Here is a 14,366-nt window from a genome sequence, read left to right as displayed (position 1 = left end):
AGTTGAAACATGCTTTTGGGCAGAGATCAACCACACATGCAAGCTTGGAAAATCCCCCAAATGGGCCCTTCGGTGTTTTGGGTAAGGATAAAGGAACTAATGATGCTCTATCACTTGTGGGCCAGCAATCTCATGTTGAAAAAAAAATGATAGAGGTCTCCAGCCCACTCAAACCTAAGGTAAGCCCAACTAACACTAAGACAAGCAACAAGGACCTCTTAAGCCCAACGGAAGAGGAAAATGGCAAGGCAAAACTCCACTAAAAAAAAAAGGTAAAAAAAAAAAGCCCATCTACTGAAGCCCAAACTCAAGTTCTGAGAGCCAAAAAGGTGGGGAAAGTAGTCTTTACAAAAGAAGAAGATACTGCACAAAAGAAACGTTGCATAGAAGCCACCAAATTCCAATGTGAGATGGAAGATAGATCAACAGTGTCTACTAGGTAGAACCGCCGGGAGCCATGAATCCCCTAAGTTAGAACTGCCGGGGACTGGGGAATCCTTGGACAATCAGGGCGTTGCATGATCTTGTGTGGCGTTAGAACCCCAAAATCGTCTTCCTTATGGAGACAAAATCAAGAAACAATCACATGGAAAGAATAAAGAATAAAATTGGTTTTGAAAACGGTCTGATATTTCCAGTGTTGGCAGAAGTGGGGGGATTGCTCTCCTCTGGACAAGGGAAATTAGCTTGGAGATTAAAAGTTACACAAGGTTCCACATTGATGCAATAATTATGGAGCCAAACAGCGACTACAAATGGAGATTAACTGGCTTCTATTGCCATTCGGAGACCTATCGAAGGTATGAATCTTGGCACCTCCTTACTTTCCTTGATAATTAATTCCAACTACCTTGGCTATGCTTTGGGAATTTTAGCAAAATCCTTTCAATGGATGAGAAATTTGGGGGAGCAAGCCGCACCCAACAACAAATGGATGGGTTTAGGGGAATAGTGAATTACTGTGGTTTTCATGACTTGGGATATTGTGGTCTGGATTACACTTGGAGCAACATGCAAGAGGGAGAGAATAGAATCTGTCTCAGATTGGATAAGTCTTGGCTACCTCAGAATGGTCAGACAAATTTGGAGAGATGAAAGTTCACCACTTAGTGGATTCAACTTCAAACCATTGTGCACTGCTAGTCACGAATTCTAGGACTAGGCACCAACTAAGGGCTAGACGCTTCCACTTTTAAGCACAGTGAACAAAAAGAGAGGACTGCAAGTCTATTATTGAAGCCACATGGGTGACTGAGGCAGATCTTAGCACCTTAGAAGGCATATCAGCAACTCTCAAAAGCTGTGCTGCTAAGCTTTCCAGATGGAATTTAGTAGTCCATGGGAAAATTCCAAAGAGAATCCAAAATAAAAGGAATGCTTTGAACCCCCTAACCCTATCAGAAAAGGATGAGGACCTGAGTTCGGAGATAAACAGGCTAAGGGGAGAGATTAATGATCTTCTCGATGATGAAGAAATCTATTAGGGACAACGGGCAAAAGCCCATTGGCTTAAGGAGGGCAACAGAAACACTAAGCTTTTCCATGCGCAAGCTTCGGAAAGACGAAAGCAAAATACTATAGCGGGCATTTATGATGAGCAGTGAAGATGTTGTGACAGCAAAGAAAGAATTGCCCAAGCTGCCATATCTTACCTTGAAAACATATATAGCTCCTCTCACCCAAGCCACATTAAAGAAGTAACTAAAGCAATTCCCACTAAAGTGACAAATGACATGAATGAGAGTCTAACTCAGGAATTCACCAGAGAGGAAGTGGTAGCTGCTTTTAAACAAATCCACCCCACCAAGGAACCAAGACCAGACAGTATGTCCACAGCCTTTTTTTAAAAATATTGGAGTATTATTGGTAGCAATGTCACTAATATGGTCCTAAATGTCCTCAACCAAAACATACCCATATCAGAGCTCAACAAAACAACATCTCCCTAATCTTGAAAACAAATAATCCCAAAAGAAAGACAGAATTCCATCCCATCAGCCTATGTAATGTAGTTTATAAACTCATTTCAAAAACTCTCTCCAACCACCTAAAAGTCCTTCTACCCCACATCATCTTAGAGAATCAAAGTGTCTTCACCTCAGACAGACTCATCATGAATGATGTGTTAGTAGCTTTTGAACTAATGCACTATTTAGATCACAAAACATCAAGGAAAGAGGGCTTTATGGCTGCCAAACTCGATATGAGTAAGGTGTTTGATAGGGTTGAATGGGGATTCATCTCTAAGGTTATAGAACAAATGGGGTTTAGCGACAAATGGATAAACTTGGTCATACAATGCATCACCTCGGTCTCATACTCAGTCATCATTAACGGTGTTGCCTATGGGAACATCTCTCCCACTAGAGGCCTACGCCAAGGCTACCTACTCTCCCCAAGTCTCTTCCTCCTCTGTGCCAAAGGCCTATCTGCACTCGTACACCAGGCAATTAGAAATCGGCTCATCACAGGCATTGCTATTTGTAAGGGTTGCCCAAAAGTGACCCACCTTTTCTTTGCCGATGACAGCATTCTTTTTTGCAAAGATGCATCTCAAGAATGCTAAGAGTTAATATCAATCCTTAGTGGATATGAAGAAGCTTAGGGTCAAAAGGTTAACACAGACAAATCCTCCATATTTTTCAGCCCTAATACAGTCCAAGAAACTAAGGAAGAAATTTTAATATTCTAAGTCCTATGCAAGACTTGAGGCATACTAAATACCTTGGCCTCCTATCCTTCATTGGTAGGTCAAAGAAACAGGTCTTTGCAATCCTAAAGGAGAGGATCGGGCAAAAACTAGTGGGTTGGAAAGGCAAACTCCTATCTATGAGGGGCGGGGAGGGGGGGGGGGGAAGAAATTCTCATTAAAGTGGTGGCACAAGCAATCCCAGCCTACACTATGAGTTGCTTCCAACTCCCTTAAGGTCTATGTGATGACATGGAAAGAATGATGAAAATTTTTTGGCGGAGCCAAAGGCAGCAGGAAACAAAGATTGCTTGGATCAATTGGAAAAGGATGTGCAATCCAAAAGCGAAAGGAGGTTTGGGGTTCAGAAATTTGCAAGCCTTCAACCTGGCCATGTTGGCTAAGTAAGCATGGAGGATTCTCACTAACTCGAACTCTTGGGTGGCTTGAGTGCCCAAAGCCAAGTACTTCCCCACAGGTGACTTTCTAAATGCTAAGCTTGGTTATTCCCCCCTTTAATCCTGGAGAAGTATACACAGTAGCTTAGAAATCATAAGACGAGGAACCTCGTGAAGAGTTAGAAACGGGAAACAAATCCAAATATGAGAGGATAAATGGCTCCCAACACCTTCCACCTACAAGTTCATCTCCCCTTCGAACCATAACCCTGAGTTCCCTATGGTCTCCTCCCTCATAGACCCCGATACTAAATGGTGGAGAATAGAAGATTTCCGATCCACATTCCTCCCCTTTGAAGCTGAAACTATCCTAAAGATTCCCCTGAGCTACAACCTACCAGATGACAAGATTATTTGGATTGGAAATAAGAAAGGAGATTTTATAGTGAGAAGTACCTACCACATAGCCCATAATCTGATTGAATCCAATGATAAGGGAGAAAGCTCCTCGAGGGACCCCAATAGGCAGCTTTGGAGGAAATTATGGCAGCTAAACCTTCCTGCAAAAAATAAAAATAAAAAATTTGCTTGGAGGGCCTGCGTAAATGGTCTGTCCACCTTTGAGAATATCAGTAAAATGGGGATTAACATTAGCAATGTTTGCCCTACCTGCGGCTTGGAACCTGAGGACATACATCATGCTCTCCTCCACTATGAAGCTGCCTCTCTTGTATGGAGTCACTGGTCTGACCATCCCCAGCCCTCCCTGAGTCATAGGTGCACTTTCCTAGACATGACCTTGCACCTAATTCCAACCATTCCTCTCAAGTCCTGGATTTATTTTCTGTGTCAACTTGGGCTATATGGTCTAATAGAAACAAATTTGTGCATAATGAACCCCCATTTTCCCCATCACAGGTTTGGCACATGGCAAATTGCAGCTTAGAGGACTTCAGAAAGGCATCTTCTATAGACCTCCCCCCCCCCCCTCCAAGACAATCACCAATTAGATGGGAATCTCCTCCCTAAGGAGTTTTCAAAGTCAATGTTGATGGAGCAACTTTGGAACAAGTAAGAAACTCTAGCATTAGCGTGATCATCAGGGATTGCAAAGGCTAAGTTATGGCAGCCCTCAGTAAATATTTGCAAGGCAGATTTCCTGTTGAGCAGGTGGAAGCTTTGGCAATGGAGCAAGGTGTGCTGCTTGCCCTGGAAATGCAGCTACCTCGTGTCCTTTTTGAGGGTGATGCTTTTGTTGTGATTCAAGCTATCAATGACAACTCCACAGGAAGCAACTTGGACCACATTTTCCAGGGAATCCAGCTTGCTCATGAGTCCTTTGAATTTTGCACTTTTAAACATTTGAGCAAAGACCATAATGTAGTAACACATGAACTAGCTCAATTTGCCCATATAAATGAAACAACCTGCCTTTGGAAAGGGGTTACACCCCTAGTTGTGTCTCTGTTAATCCAAAGTGATTTATTGTAATTGTCCCAGCAACTTGCTGGCCCCTTTGTTGTACTCCTTTTTGGTTAATGACATTAAATTCCACTTCAAAAAAAAAAAAAAACACTTAAACCTAAAATAAGTAAAATGTTTTACGCTTAAAAATTCAGCAAAACATTTTACCTTAAGCTCAACTCTCTCTTGCTCGACACTATCAATCCAAAAGCCACACCTATAATCCAAAAGCCATTAAACACCCAACCAACCATTACCAATCCTGATCAAACCCAAAGACCCAACATCTACCAAATCACCCTCTTGTCCCCTCACATTAAGGGTTACTATTGGCCACCCCAAAGAGAAATAGATTGGACCTGTGATTGGTTGTCGCTGATTTGCTATCACAATCTTCTCTCTTGCAGCGACTGTTATTGCTTAAGTCAGCAGCGATGAGAGGCTTGGTATGGTCGATTTGAGACACGAAGATGTGAGTTTTCTCTGGGGCTTGTGGATACTGGTCGAAGGTCAGGTTGTGGTTATGGTGGTTATCTGTTAGGGTGTGTTTGTTTGGAGGTGAAATAGGGAGGATGGAAAATGATGGAGAGAAAATAGGAGTGGGTGTTGTTTGGTTAGGAGAGAAAGAAAGGAAAATTTTGGGTGGGGCTCAGGCATTTTCCACCCAAGCCCACAAAAAAATTGTCACTCTGATTTGGAGAGAAAATGCTAGAGAAAAGTGATTGTGCAGCAAATGACCATTTCTACCCTTCTTCTCTCAGCCACTTGCATTTATCTCAAAAATATTTGCCCAGTTTCCTTTCTTCTCTCAACAATAACTTCATCTCACTATTATTCAACATAGAAAATAAATTTTAAAAAAAAACTTGATTGAAGTATCATCGGTTGAAAATGAAAATGCCTTTTCATAAATTTAATAAAAAAATATAAATAAAAAAGAGAAGAAAACGGAAATACCTAGGACTGCAGTGAGCACCTGAGATCATGTGTTTTTATTTTTATTTTTTTGGAAAATGCATCTAAGATTTTAGTTGACATGCAAGTAAGAAATGTGGAAGTGAAAGTGAAAGTATGAGAGGAAAGTCACAAAGAAAAACAAGATAAGGGAGAGGAACCTGAGAGATGATTAAATGAGAGAGAGGGGTAAGGAATTATAGTGAAAATAATATAGGTGAGGTTGTGAGACCCACCAGCCTTTTATTTTATTTTTAGTTTTATTGTATACTATTTTTTATTGAGCGCCAACAAGTTTTTATTTTTCATTTTTGTTTTGATTAAGAACCAGAGCAATTGTAGAACGAAAAAAAAAATATGTTCCTAATGCAAATAAATGGTTAAATTTAAGAAAATGAGATTGGGATTTTAAGGTGTTTCTTATTTTAAATAAATTTTAATTTTCTTATTTAATGATTACAAAGAAGTGGGTGTTGTTTGTTAACAAAGAAAAATAATATAAATTTGTATGTATAATGTGTTAATTTTTATATCATTTAAAAAGTACAAATAAATTTTTTTTTACATATTATGTAACAAGGGCATAAAAGTCAATTTATATAAACTACATTTTATATTCTCTCACCTTTCTCTTCAACCAAACATAAGACTTTTTCACCCTTTTACTTTTTCACCCCTCCAACCAAACACATACAAAGGAAAACTAAATCTTTTCTATCCTTCTACTTTTCCATCCTCCCATCAATTTTCTTTCCTCCCACTTTTCCACTCCTCTATCCTTCTACTTTTCCATCCTCCCACTTTTCCACTCCTCCAATGAAACGGACATTGACACTTGGGTTGTGTGCATTTGCTACGGTGTGGGTTTTTTTTTTTTTTTTTGGTTGTAGCCATTCTGGATATCAACTTGGGATGAGGTTGGTGTTTGTGGTGATTGGAGGATTTGGTTGGATTTTCTAATTAAAATTTTTTGGGTGGCTTTAGTAGCCATTTTTTTTTCCTACAAATTTGGAAATTTGATGGTTTGTGCAATTGTGCTTGTATTTGGTGGGTTATGAGTAATAGGAAACTTTTTTGATTTTACTGGGAACCAAATATTGAAAATAATTTCTACAATATTTTCAATTACACTACTGTAAAATGAAAATATTTTACTAAAAAATATAAAATATTTTACATTAAAAAATATTTTATTTCGAAACAAATAAAAATCCTTTGTAACCATACCGCTTTGCCCTTATGGTGGGAAAATTCAATTTACTTTTAAAAAATAATAATTAATAAACCAATAAATTTCACAAATTGAAGCACAAAACGTTATAATATTTGGAATCTTATCCTATCAAATATGGTTTTTTTTTAGGCAACTCATAGAACCTCTTGACTGATGTCACAAGAAACTTGGAATGGAAAGTGGAAACTGCAAAAATATAAAGAATCTCATAAAAGATGCATCAAAACACGCATCAGGGCAATACAAACATTGCAATGTTTCCAGGTATTGTACCTATTTGAACTTTTTATGATTCCTTTTCTATGGGTAAAATAAGATTTACAATGTACAAATCACAGCCATAAAAGGATGAGGCTTAGAGAACATAGCCTTCTTTTATGCATACCAACCCTCAATGGGTACTGGATTCTCCAAATGAATCCAGTTAACTTCCAAATACCACACTCATGAACAAACTTGCCATTCATTGACTGAGAGAGGACGAAAGAAAAGGAGGGGGGGGGGGGGGGGGGGGGAGCTAGTTACAAACTGCCAATCCACCATCTCAAGACAGGAAGGGAGAACCTATCTCCCTCCCTGATATAGTACATGATACATATACTCTCTAAACGAAAATCTCAATCTTTTAATAAGGACTTTCATCGACCCAAACAAGGGAAACAAGGACAGTACTAGTGAGCCTACTCCAGCATCTAAAGTGGGTTAAAATTCAGAGACTCCCTCCATATAAGCTCCTTTATATCTTCCTCATTCAAGGATGCATGTTCAAAATCAAAGACAAAAGGAGATGGGCAAGTGGGCTCCTCATTTATCTCATGAAGACCAGATAGGTATGGGTGATTCAGCGCCTCCTCAACTTTGGGTGTATCAGTAAGAAGAAGAACAAAAGATTCTCTTTAGAAAAATGAGTCAGAAAAATTAAAAATGAAATGGTAATTTACTCAAGTAAAGTTTGGAAGAATACCAGTTATGCGTTTGCATGGATCAAACACTAGCATTTTCTCAGCAAGATCAATTGCCACTGGGGACACATGTGGGAATTTCATTGCAAAGGGTTGCTTTGGGAAATGTGGAAGCTGCTTGACATACTTTCGAGCATTATCACTTCTTAAAAATCCAAGATCTGAATCATCTGGTGAACCTAATAGCTGCTCAAAGAATCATAAAAAGAAATAAGTAAAAAAAAGAAAAAAAAGACCATCGATAAAACAATTAGATTGAAGGTTAACCAAGGAAGTTATGCAACTTATCCTATCATTACTTGTAAGCAGTACAGCAGTGCCCACAATATATCTACATAGTATTCATGCACATCGTCTCTATTGAATTAAAAGATAGAAAGAGGATTAACGGGAAAGCACAAGTACCTCAGTTATAAGCATTAACTGCTGAACATAGTCTTTACCAGGAAATAATGGCTCCCTTCTGATAATCTCAAGGAAAATGCAACCAACTGACCAAATATCAATGGCTGCAGTGTATTCTGAACAGTTGAGTAGCAATTCAGGGGCTCGATACCATCGAGTTACAACATATTCTGTCATGAAATCTGTCTCTGAGGTGGTTCTCGCAAGCCCAAAGTCACAAATCTTAAGGTCACAATTTGCATCGAGAAGCAGGTTACTTGGCTTCAAATCTCGGTGCAAAACATTTGCAGAGTGTACGTACTTCAATCCCCTTAGCAATTGATATAGAAAGTACTGCCAATGCATTGCAAGAAGCAGCTTTTAAACCATATCATTTACATTTATATTTCAATTTTACTAGATATAGCAAGTTCACACTAGATATTTGAGCTTATGTATTGGTATCACATAATAATTGCTATATGTTAAAATAATACAATGACACCGGTAGTTTAGAGGGGGAAAAAAAAGAAAAAAACAACAGAGGAACAAAGCATATTATCAACCAGCCAATTTTTTTTTTTGGGTTACAGGACAATTGCACAGAGCATAAATGGAATCGAAGGTGTTAGGCTTCTTTAGATCACCCTAAGTTTAAAAATAAGCTGAGGCCATCTTTGAAGTATTCTTGTACTCTGAGACAGTTCATCCCTGGCACCTCCCCACACACACTCTCCCTCCAAAGTGTGATTTGTGGGTGGGTGAGTGAGAGACAGAGTTAAACAGATGCTAGAATCTCTCATCACTCGTCCTCTTTTACATCAATGTTTTCCTGATCACCCCTAGGCAAGTGCAAAGTAATTTTTTGAAGATCTAATGCAAGAATCTGTAAATTGGCTTTATTTCTTCTTGTTCACAATCATAAATATACTGATCCATGGATTATCATCTTCTATTAAAAGGATCAACACAATTAGGAATTCTGCAATATTTTAAAAGCAGACCTATACTTCTACATTTCTACTTATCATTATGAATTTAGAATAACATGACAAATTGAAAAAGAAAATTAATTCAATACAAAAACATATTTCGGTTTTTGACACACAAAACAGTTCATCAAAATAACACACAACGCATTAAAAGCAAGCCCTTTCTTCTTCTTTTTTGTGCAAGCCCTTCACCAGGATTAAATAAGTAAAATCAGTCATATTGGACCTGCAGTCTGTATTAAAATCATCTACTCATTGATAGTTCAAACGCACCTTAGTTATTTATGATAACCACTACTTTGTAATGGCAACAGGAAACTGCTTACCTGACAGTGATCATCAGTTAAAGCTTGGTTAGAGCGTATTATCTGATTGAGGTCAGTATCCATTAATTCATACACAATATAAACATCATTGAACTTTTCTCTCTCTGGCGGCCTTATGATGTCCTTAATTTTGACTACCTGCACAAATACGAAAGCAGTGGATTATTTCTTACTCACAGCATAACAAAAATGGTGGGGTGCACATATTCTCTACTGTACTCCATTTAGCTAATTTTAAAATCATCTATCGAACATTTACGTTATGCAAAACATTAAAACCATATTAAACAATGACATCAATAACAACTAAAGAGTATACCAAAATGCCATGATTGATACCATACAATCTGCAAGAAAAAGTAAGAGTCAAAAATATATGTGACCCTTAACAACTCAAAAGTTCGTGTGCCTACATTCTCATGGTCCATGTGGCAAAGGAGTTTGATCTCTCGAAGTGTCCTCTTCGCATCAATCCTGTTGTCAAATGCATTTCCAATTTTCTTGATCGCAACCTCCTCATTGGTCAAAGAGTTTTTTGCGCAGCTGCAAAATAATAAATCACCCTCAATTATAACAAGTAAAATTCAAAGCTACTACAAATAAGCTATGCTTCACATTCTAAAGTTAAAGCCTTGGAATCACACTATATCATACATCGCCACAAAAATCACGCCAAACAACCAAAGTAGGGCAATTCAAACACTTTGTTTGTGCGTGACCTTCTCAAAATTTAGTAGAATGGTTCACTAGACCATCATCAACTCAAGATATTAAAACTGATTTAAGTTAGTGCGGTTTCAGTGACCTAAAATTTTTAGTTTAAAAAAAAAAAAAAAAAAAAACCAAAATTAAGCTTTATAACTATATTATCCAATTGGGTAGGATCAGAACTCAATGTGATCAAAATTTAAGGCAAAAATTGATTCAGAAAAGTAAATTTTGCCAATTAAATTGGTTGCATAAAGCAAACCTAAGTACGTAATTTATTTGAGCTAGACTTAGCTTTAATTTGATCATCCAAACAAGATGGAGCTAAAGGAATCAAATTATATCTATTAAATTATTATTTTTCACATAAAAGACTAAGTAAAAAAAAAAGGAAAGAAAGACAAATATAGAATCAAAATGAATATACAATAAAAGGAACAAAAGCAAAAAAAGAAAAAGAAAAGAAAAGAGGAATCTAAAAATTAGGTAAAAGCAAAGAGAGGGTACCAAACGATGCCGTAAGCGCCGCGACCAACGGGTTGAATGGGAGGGACGTAGTTGGCGGAGACCTGGAAGAGGTTTCCGAGAATGTTGTACTGTACATACTTGCCATCGTACGTTGGGATTCCTGTCTCTGTACCTTCATTTTCCATACCTTCATTCTCCATTTTTCTCTCTAGCTTTTCTTTCTCTCACACACTCTTTTTTTTTTTTTTTTTTTATTGAATGAGTCTGAGAGAAAAAGAGACCGATGGAAATTAAAAGAGTGTGCGTTGAAGTAAAGTGGGTAAGTGAGAAAGTTTGATGATTTTTGCGTAGGGACAGGACAGAGAGAGTCAGTCAGAGTCAGAGATTGGAAATGGAATGGAATAATCCGGGGGCGGGGCCATTTATCAAATATGCTTCTTTCTTTTTTTCTTTTTTTTTTCAAAAAAATCTCTTTCGGTTTGAAATTTGAATGGAAAGGAAAGAGGCAAAAAGACCTAAATAGTATAATACCATTAAACGGACCTAAGTTCCTAATTGGGTTACCCGTTTTCATTCCAAACTAAACTGCTCTAAGCTCCGTTTGTTTAGACGAAGAACTTTGTGTAAAGATAGTTTTTTTTTTTTTTTTTGCATTATTTGGTAGCATAAAAAAAGATGAGTAAAAAGAAAACTATATTTGGTTAACATAAAAAGTATAGCTTATTTTTAGAGATTATTTTCCATTAATTTTTTTTGGAAAACAACACTATTTCACAGTAAACTAAATAAGAAAAGTTAAGAGGTTGTTTTTCAACTCATTTAAAGTTATTACCAAACATTGAAAAATGAGATAAATTTATAGAAAATGTTTTTTGGAAAATGACTCTTTTTTAGAAAACATCATTATTAAAACAAATAAAGCGTTAATAGAGTGGCTTTCACCGAGTCCTTTTTGAGAAACTTGGCCTAAATATATGCCTAAGATATATTCTCTATTCAGTTCAACTTCCTCCTTTGGGCTTTAAAAATTACTGGACAACCCAACTCATCCAAACAACAACAGAGAGTATTTTCAACTGAGGGGGTGCAAAAATTTGAACCAAATTTTTTTAATGAGAATCTAAACTAATATCCATTTCGTATTAACAAAATATCAATAAATATAAATAAATAAATAATTATTTCTTAATATGTTGTTGTAAGGGGTCCCACTTAAAAAACACTCACAACCACATCCTCATAAGCACTTATAGTTATGTCCTTCTATAAAAGAAAGGAAGACCATTTGATCTAGGGGTTGGCTCTCTCTCTCTCTCTCTCCTGAGGACTCTCTTTAACTCACCCGAGGACATTCTACCAAGAATTCTCTCTCTCTAACCTTAGTCTTCTCATGCTTTTCATATAGTACCTAACTTTAGCAAAGCCTCCTTCAATTAATAAATTCATTGTAGAAATGCCAACCACATCATATTTGGACCCACTACAATTGCAATACAATTATCTATCAAGATGAAATCCAATGTTCTTTTGAATCTAAAAAATGGATGTGTGTGTGTGTATATAAACACTCACACATTCACACTTCACTTAAGAGAGAGAGAGAAAGAGAGAAAGAGATATTAGATCATAGAAGAGATATCCAGACCTGAGGCGGCTGCATGGACAACGATGGCGGCATCTCTCTCTTCAACTTAGATGATGATGGGTTGTTTAAGTTATATTTTGTAATAATTTGTTAAATTTTTTGGGTTGTGATTTGTTTGGGCTTATTTGATTGGGGGAGAGGGAGATTTTGGAGAGAGGGGCAAAGTTTTACATTTCTTGTGCCCAATTAGAATTAGACAATAAGTCCATAATATACATATAATTTTTTTCCCCTGCAACTTAAGGAGAATCAGGGTCCCTTTGGGCCCTTGTTTGGCTCTGTACCTACATTTAAATCGATAATATCTTTTAATCTAGTTGATATCCATAATTTTATTGATGTCTTGGGTGTTGACTATTTCAAACAGTAAACTTTCCTAATCACCTTAGATGAGATATGAAATTGAATTCTATCCAAGGCATAGGTTAAAACTCTCTCAAAATAATAATAATAATAATAATAATAATACAGAGACTTATGGCCTGTTTGGGAGTTTAGAGAAGGAGGAGAGTAGAGGGGAGTAGAGGGGAGGGGAGTAGTGGGGAGGAGAGTAGAGGAAAATGATTACCCTCCACCTTGTTTGGATGTTTTTATAATTAGTAAGGGGGAAGGGAGTAATTAGCCCTTCCCCTTGTTTTTAACATTGTAATTTTATAAATATAATAAGGGTAAATTAGGTAATTTACTTTATCAATAATTTTATGTGCTCTACTCTCCCTCCAAATCTCTCCAATTTGGGAGAATTAAAAATGAGGGGGTTGGAGGTAGTTGAAACCCCTTCAAACCCCTCCAAACCCCTCCCCCTCCTTCCTTAAAAAACTCCCAAACAAGGTAATTGAATTACTCCCATTCCCTCTACTCTACTCCCCCTCCTTTTTTAAACATCCAAACAGGCCATTAGCATTTAAGAGGAGTTTACCTTTAATTGTCTAGTTCATAGGTTGCCTTGGTCACGACCAAGCAATAATAAATTGAAGTAAAAAGAAGAAGAAGAGTACTTCAGAAAATTATAAAAAGTTAAAAACCAAGTATATTGAGCACAGTTGGAAAAGTGCATTGTTCAAGCTAAGTTTGACAAAATCTAAAATTCCTTGGCCAAGCATTTTATTAACTTGCTAGTTTTAACTTTTAATGAGAATGAGCTGGGATCTTTTAATCCTATTTTAAGGATAATAGTAAGTTATAGAAATAAATATTATATAATTCTAGGGTGGGCTTTTTCTAGGTTTGATGTAATTGGGCCTGTTGGACCAACAGATAATAATAAACTAATAAAGATGAATTGATCATGGATTTGTTTCCGTTGATTTTTCCTTAGAGCACTTACAATAAGAGCATCTACATCAATATATGCAAAAAAATTTCTATTTTGCACATTTAAAATCTTTTTTTTTTTTTTACATTCTCATTTTTACAAAACACCCACATCAGTTTGTCTATTATACACATTTATTAAAATAAAATATTTATTTCTTTACCGCTCTCATTTCTCTCACAGACCCAACACAACCCACACAGCCACCATCATACCAGAATCCACACAAGCCACCATCGCTCTTTCTCTCATCGACAACGGAATCCACACATGCCGAGAAACAAACCCAATAAAAAAAAAAAAAACCAAAAAATCCCAAAGATCAACCAAAAAACTAGATCCACAATCACCAAACCATCGACCCACACCCACAATCACTGATACCACCGAGCCACACCCACAATCACTATCATGGCAGCCCCGAGCAACAAGATTGACACCTCGCCCTGAGCAACATGATCAAACAATGAGAAACCCACTAATCAACCCCATTCAACCTGAAACCCACTGATCAACCCCATTCAACCCGAAAACAACAAGAAAAAAAGGAAGAAAGAGAGAGTGATGGCAATGGCGATGACGATTGGCGGAAGCTAGATGAGAGAAAGAGAGAGCTGTGTGCCTGAAAGTCTCTAATGAAATGAGAAAAAGAGAGGGAGGTGAGAGTTAGGTACAAAGAGGAGAGAGAAAAAATTATTAAGATATTATATGCACATGCTACAGTTACCGTGTATATATGCACAGTTACTGTTCATTTGCAAGACCATTGTGTATATTTAGACATTTTTATAAAGACTGATGTAAGAGGTTTTTGGGTTAAAATATGT

General features: G+C 37.1%; 1 protein-coding gene across 1 annotated transcript; it reads right to left on the bottom strand.

The window, feature by feature from the left end:
• Nucleotides 1-6,926: 6,926 nt before the first annotated feature.
• On the bottom strand, nt 6,927-10,971 carry LOC142606773 (mitogen-activated protein kinase homolog NTF6). Its single transcript, XM_075778109.1, has 6 exons — nt 10,619-10,971; nt 9,817-9,946; nt 9,404-9,541; nt 8,107-8,439; nt 7,704-7,887; nt 6,927-7,595 (listed from the first exon to the last, which is right to left on the bottom strand). Exons 1-6 carry the CDS (start codon nt 10,777-10,779, stop codon nt 7,432-7,434), a joined length of 1,110 nt encoding a protein of 369 aa, XP_075634224.1. The 5' UTR covers nt 10,780-10,971; the 3' UTR covers nt 6,927-7,431.
• Between the last annotated feature and the right edge of the window lie 3,395 nt (nt 10,972-14,366).

This window comes from Castanea sativa, chromosome 8 (genome assembly GCF_040712315.1).
Source record: "Castanea sativa cultivar Marrone di Chiusa Pesio chromosome 8, ASM4071231v1".
Classification (NCBI taxonomy): Eukaryota; Viridiplantae; Streptophyta; class Magnoliopsida; order Fagales; family Fagaceae; genus Castanea; species Castanea sativa.
This window is presented reverse-complemented; position numbering and strand designations above follow the sequence as displayed.

Bases quoted from the DNA above. Each gene is read 5' to 3' on its own strand.
- LOC142606773 (XM_075778109.1), bottom strand. From the start codon at position 10,779: ATGGAGAATGAAGGTATGGAAAATGAAGGTACAGAGACAGGAATCCCA. The intron at 8,440-9,403 runs GTAAGCAGTTTC...ATGCATTGGCAG, and splicing joins TAACTGATGATCACTGTCAG to TACTTTCTATATCAATTGCT. The intron at 7,888-8,106 runs GTACTTGTGCTT...TTCTTTGAGCAG, and splicing joins AGTTAATGCTTATAACTGAG to CTATTAGGTTCACCAGATGA.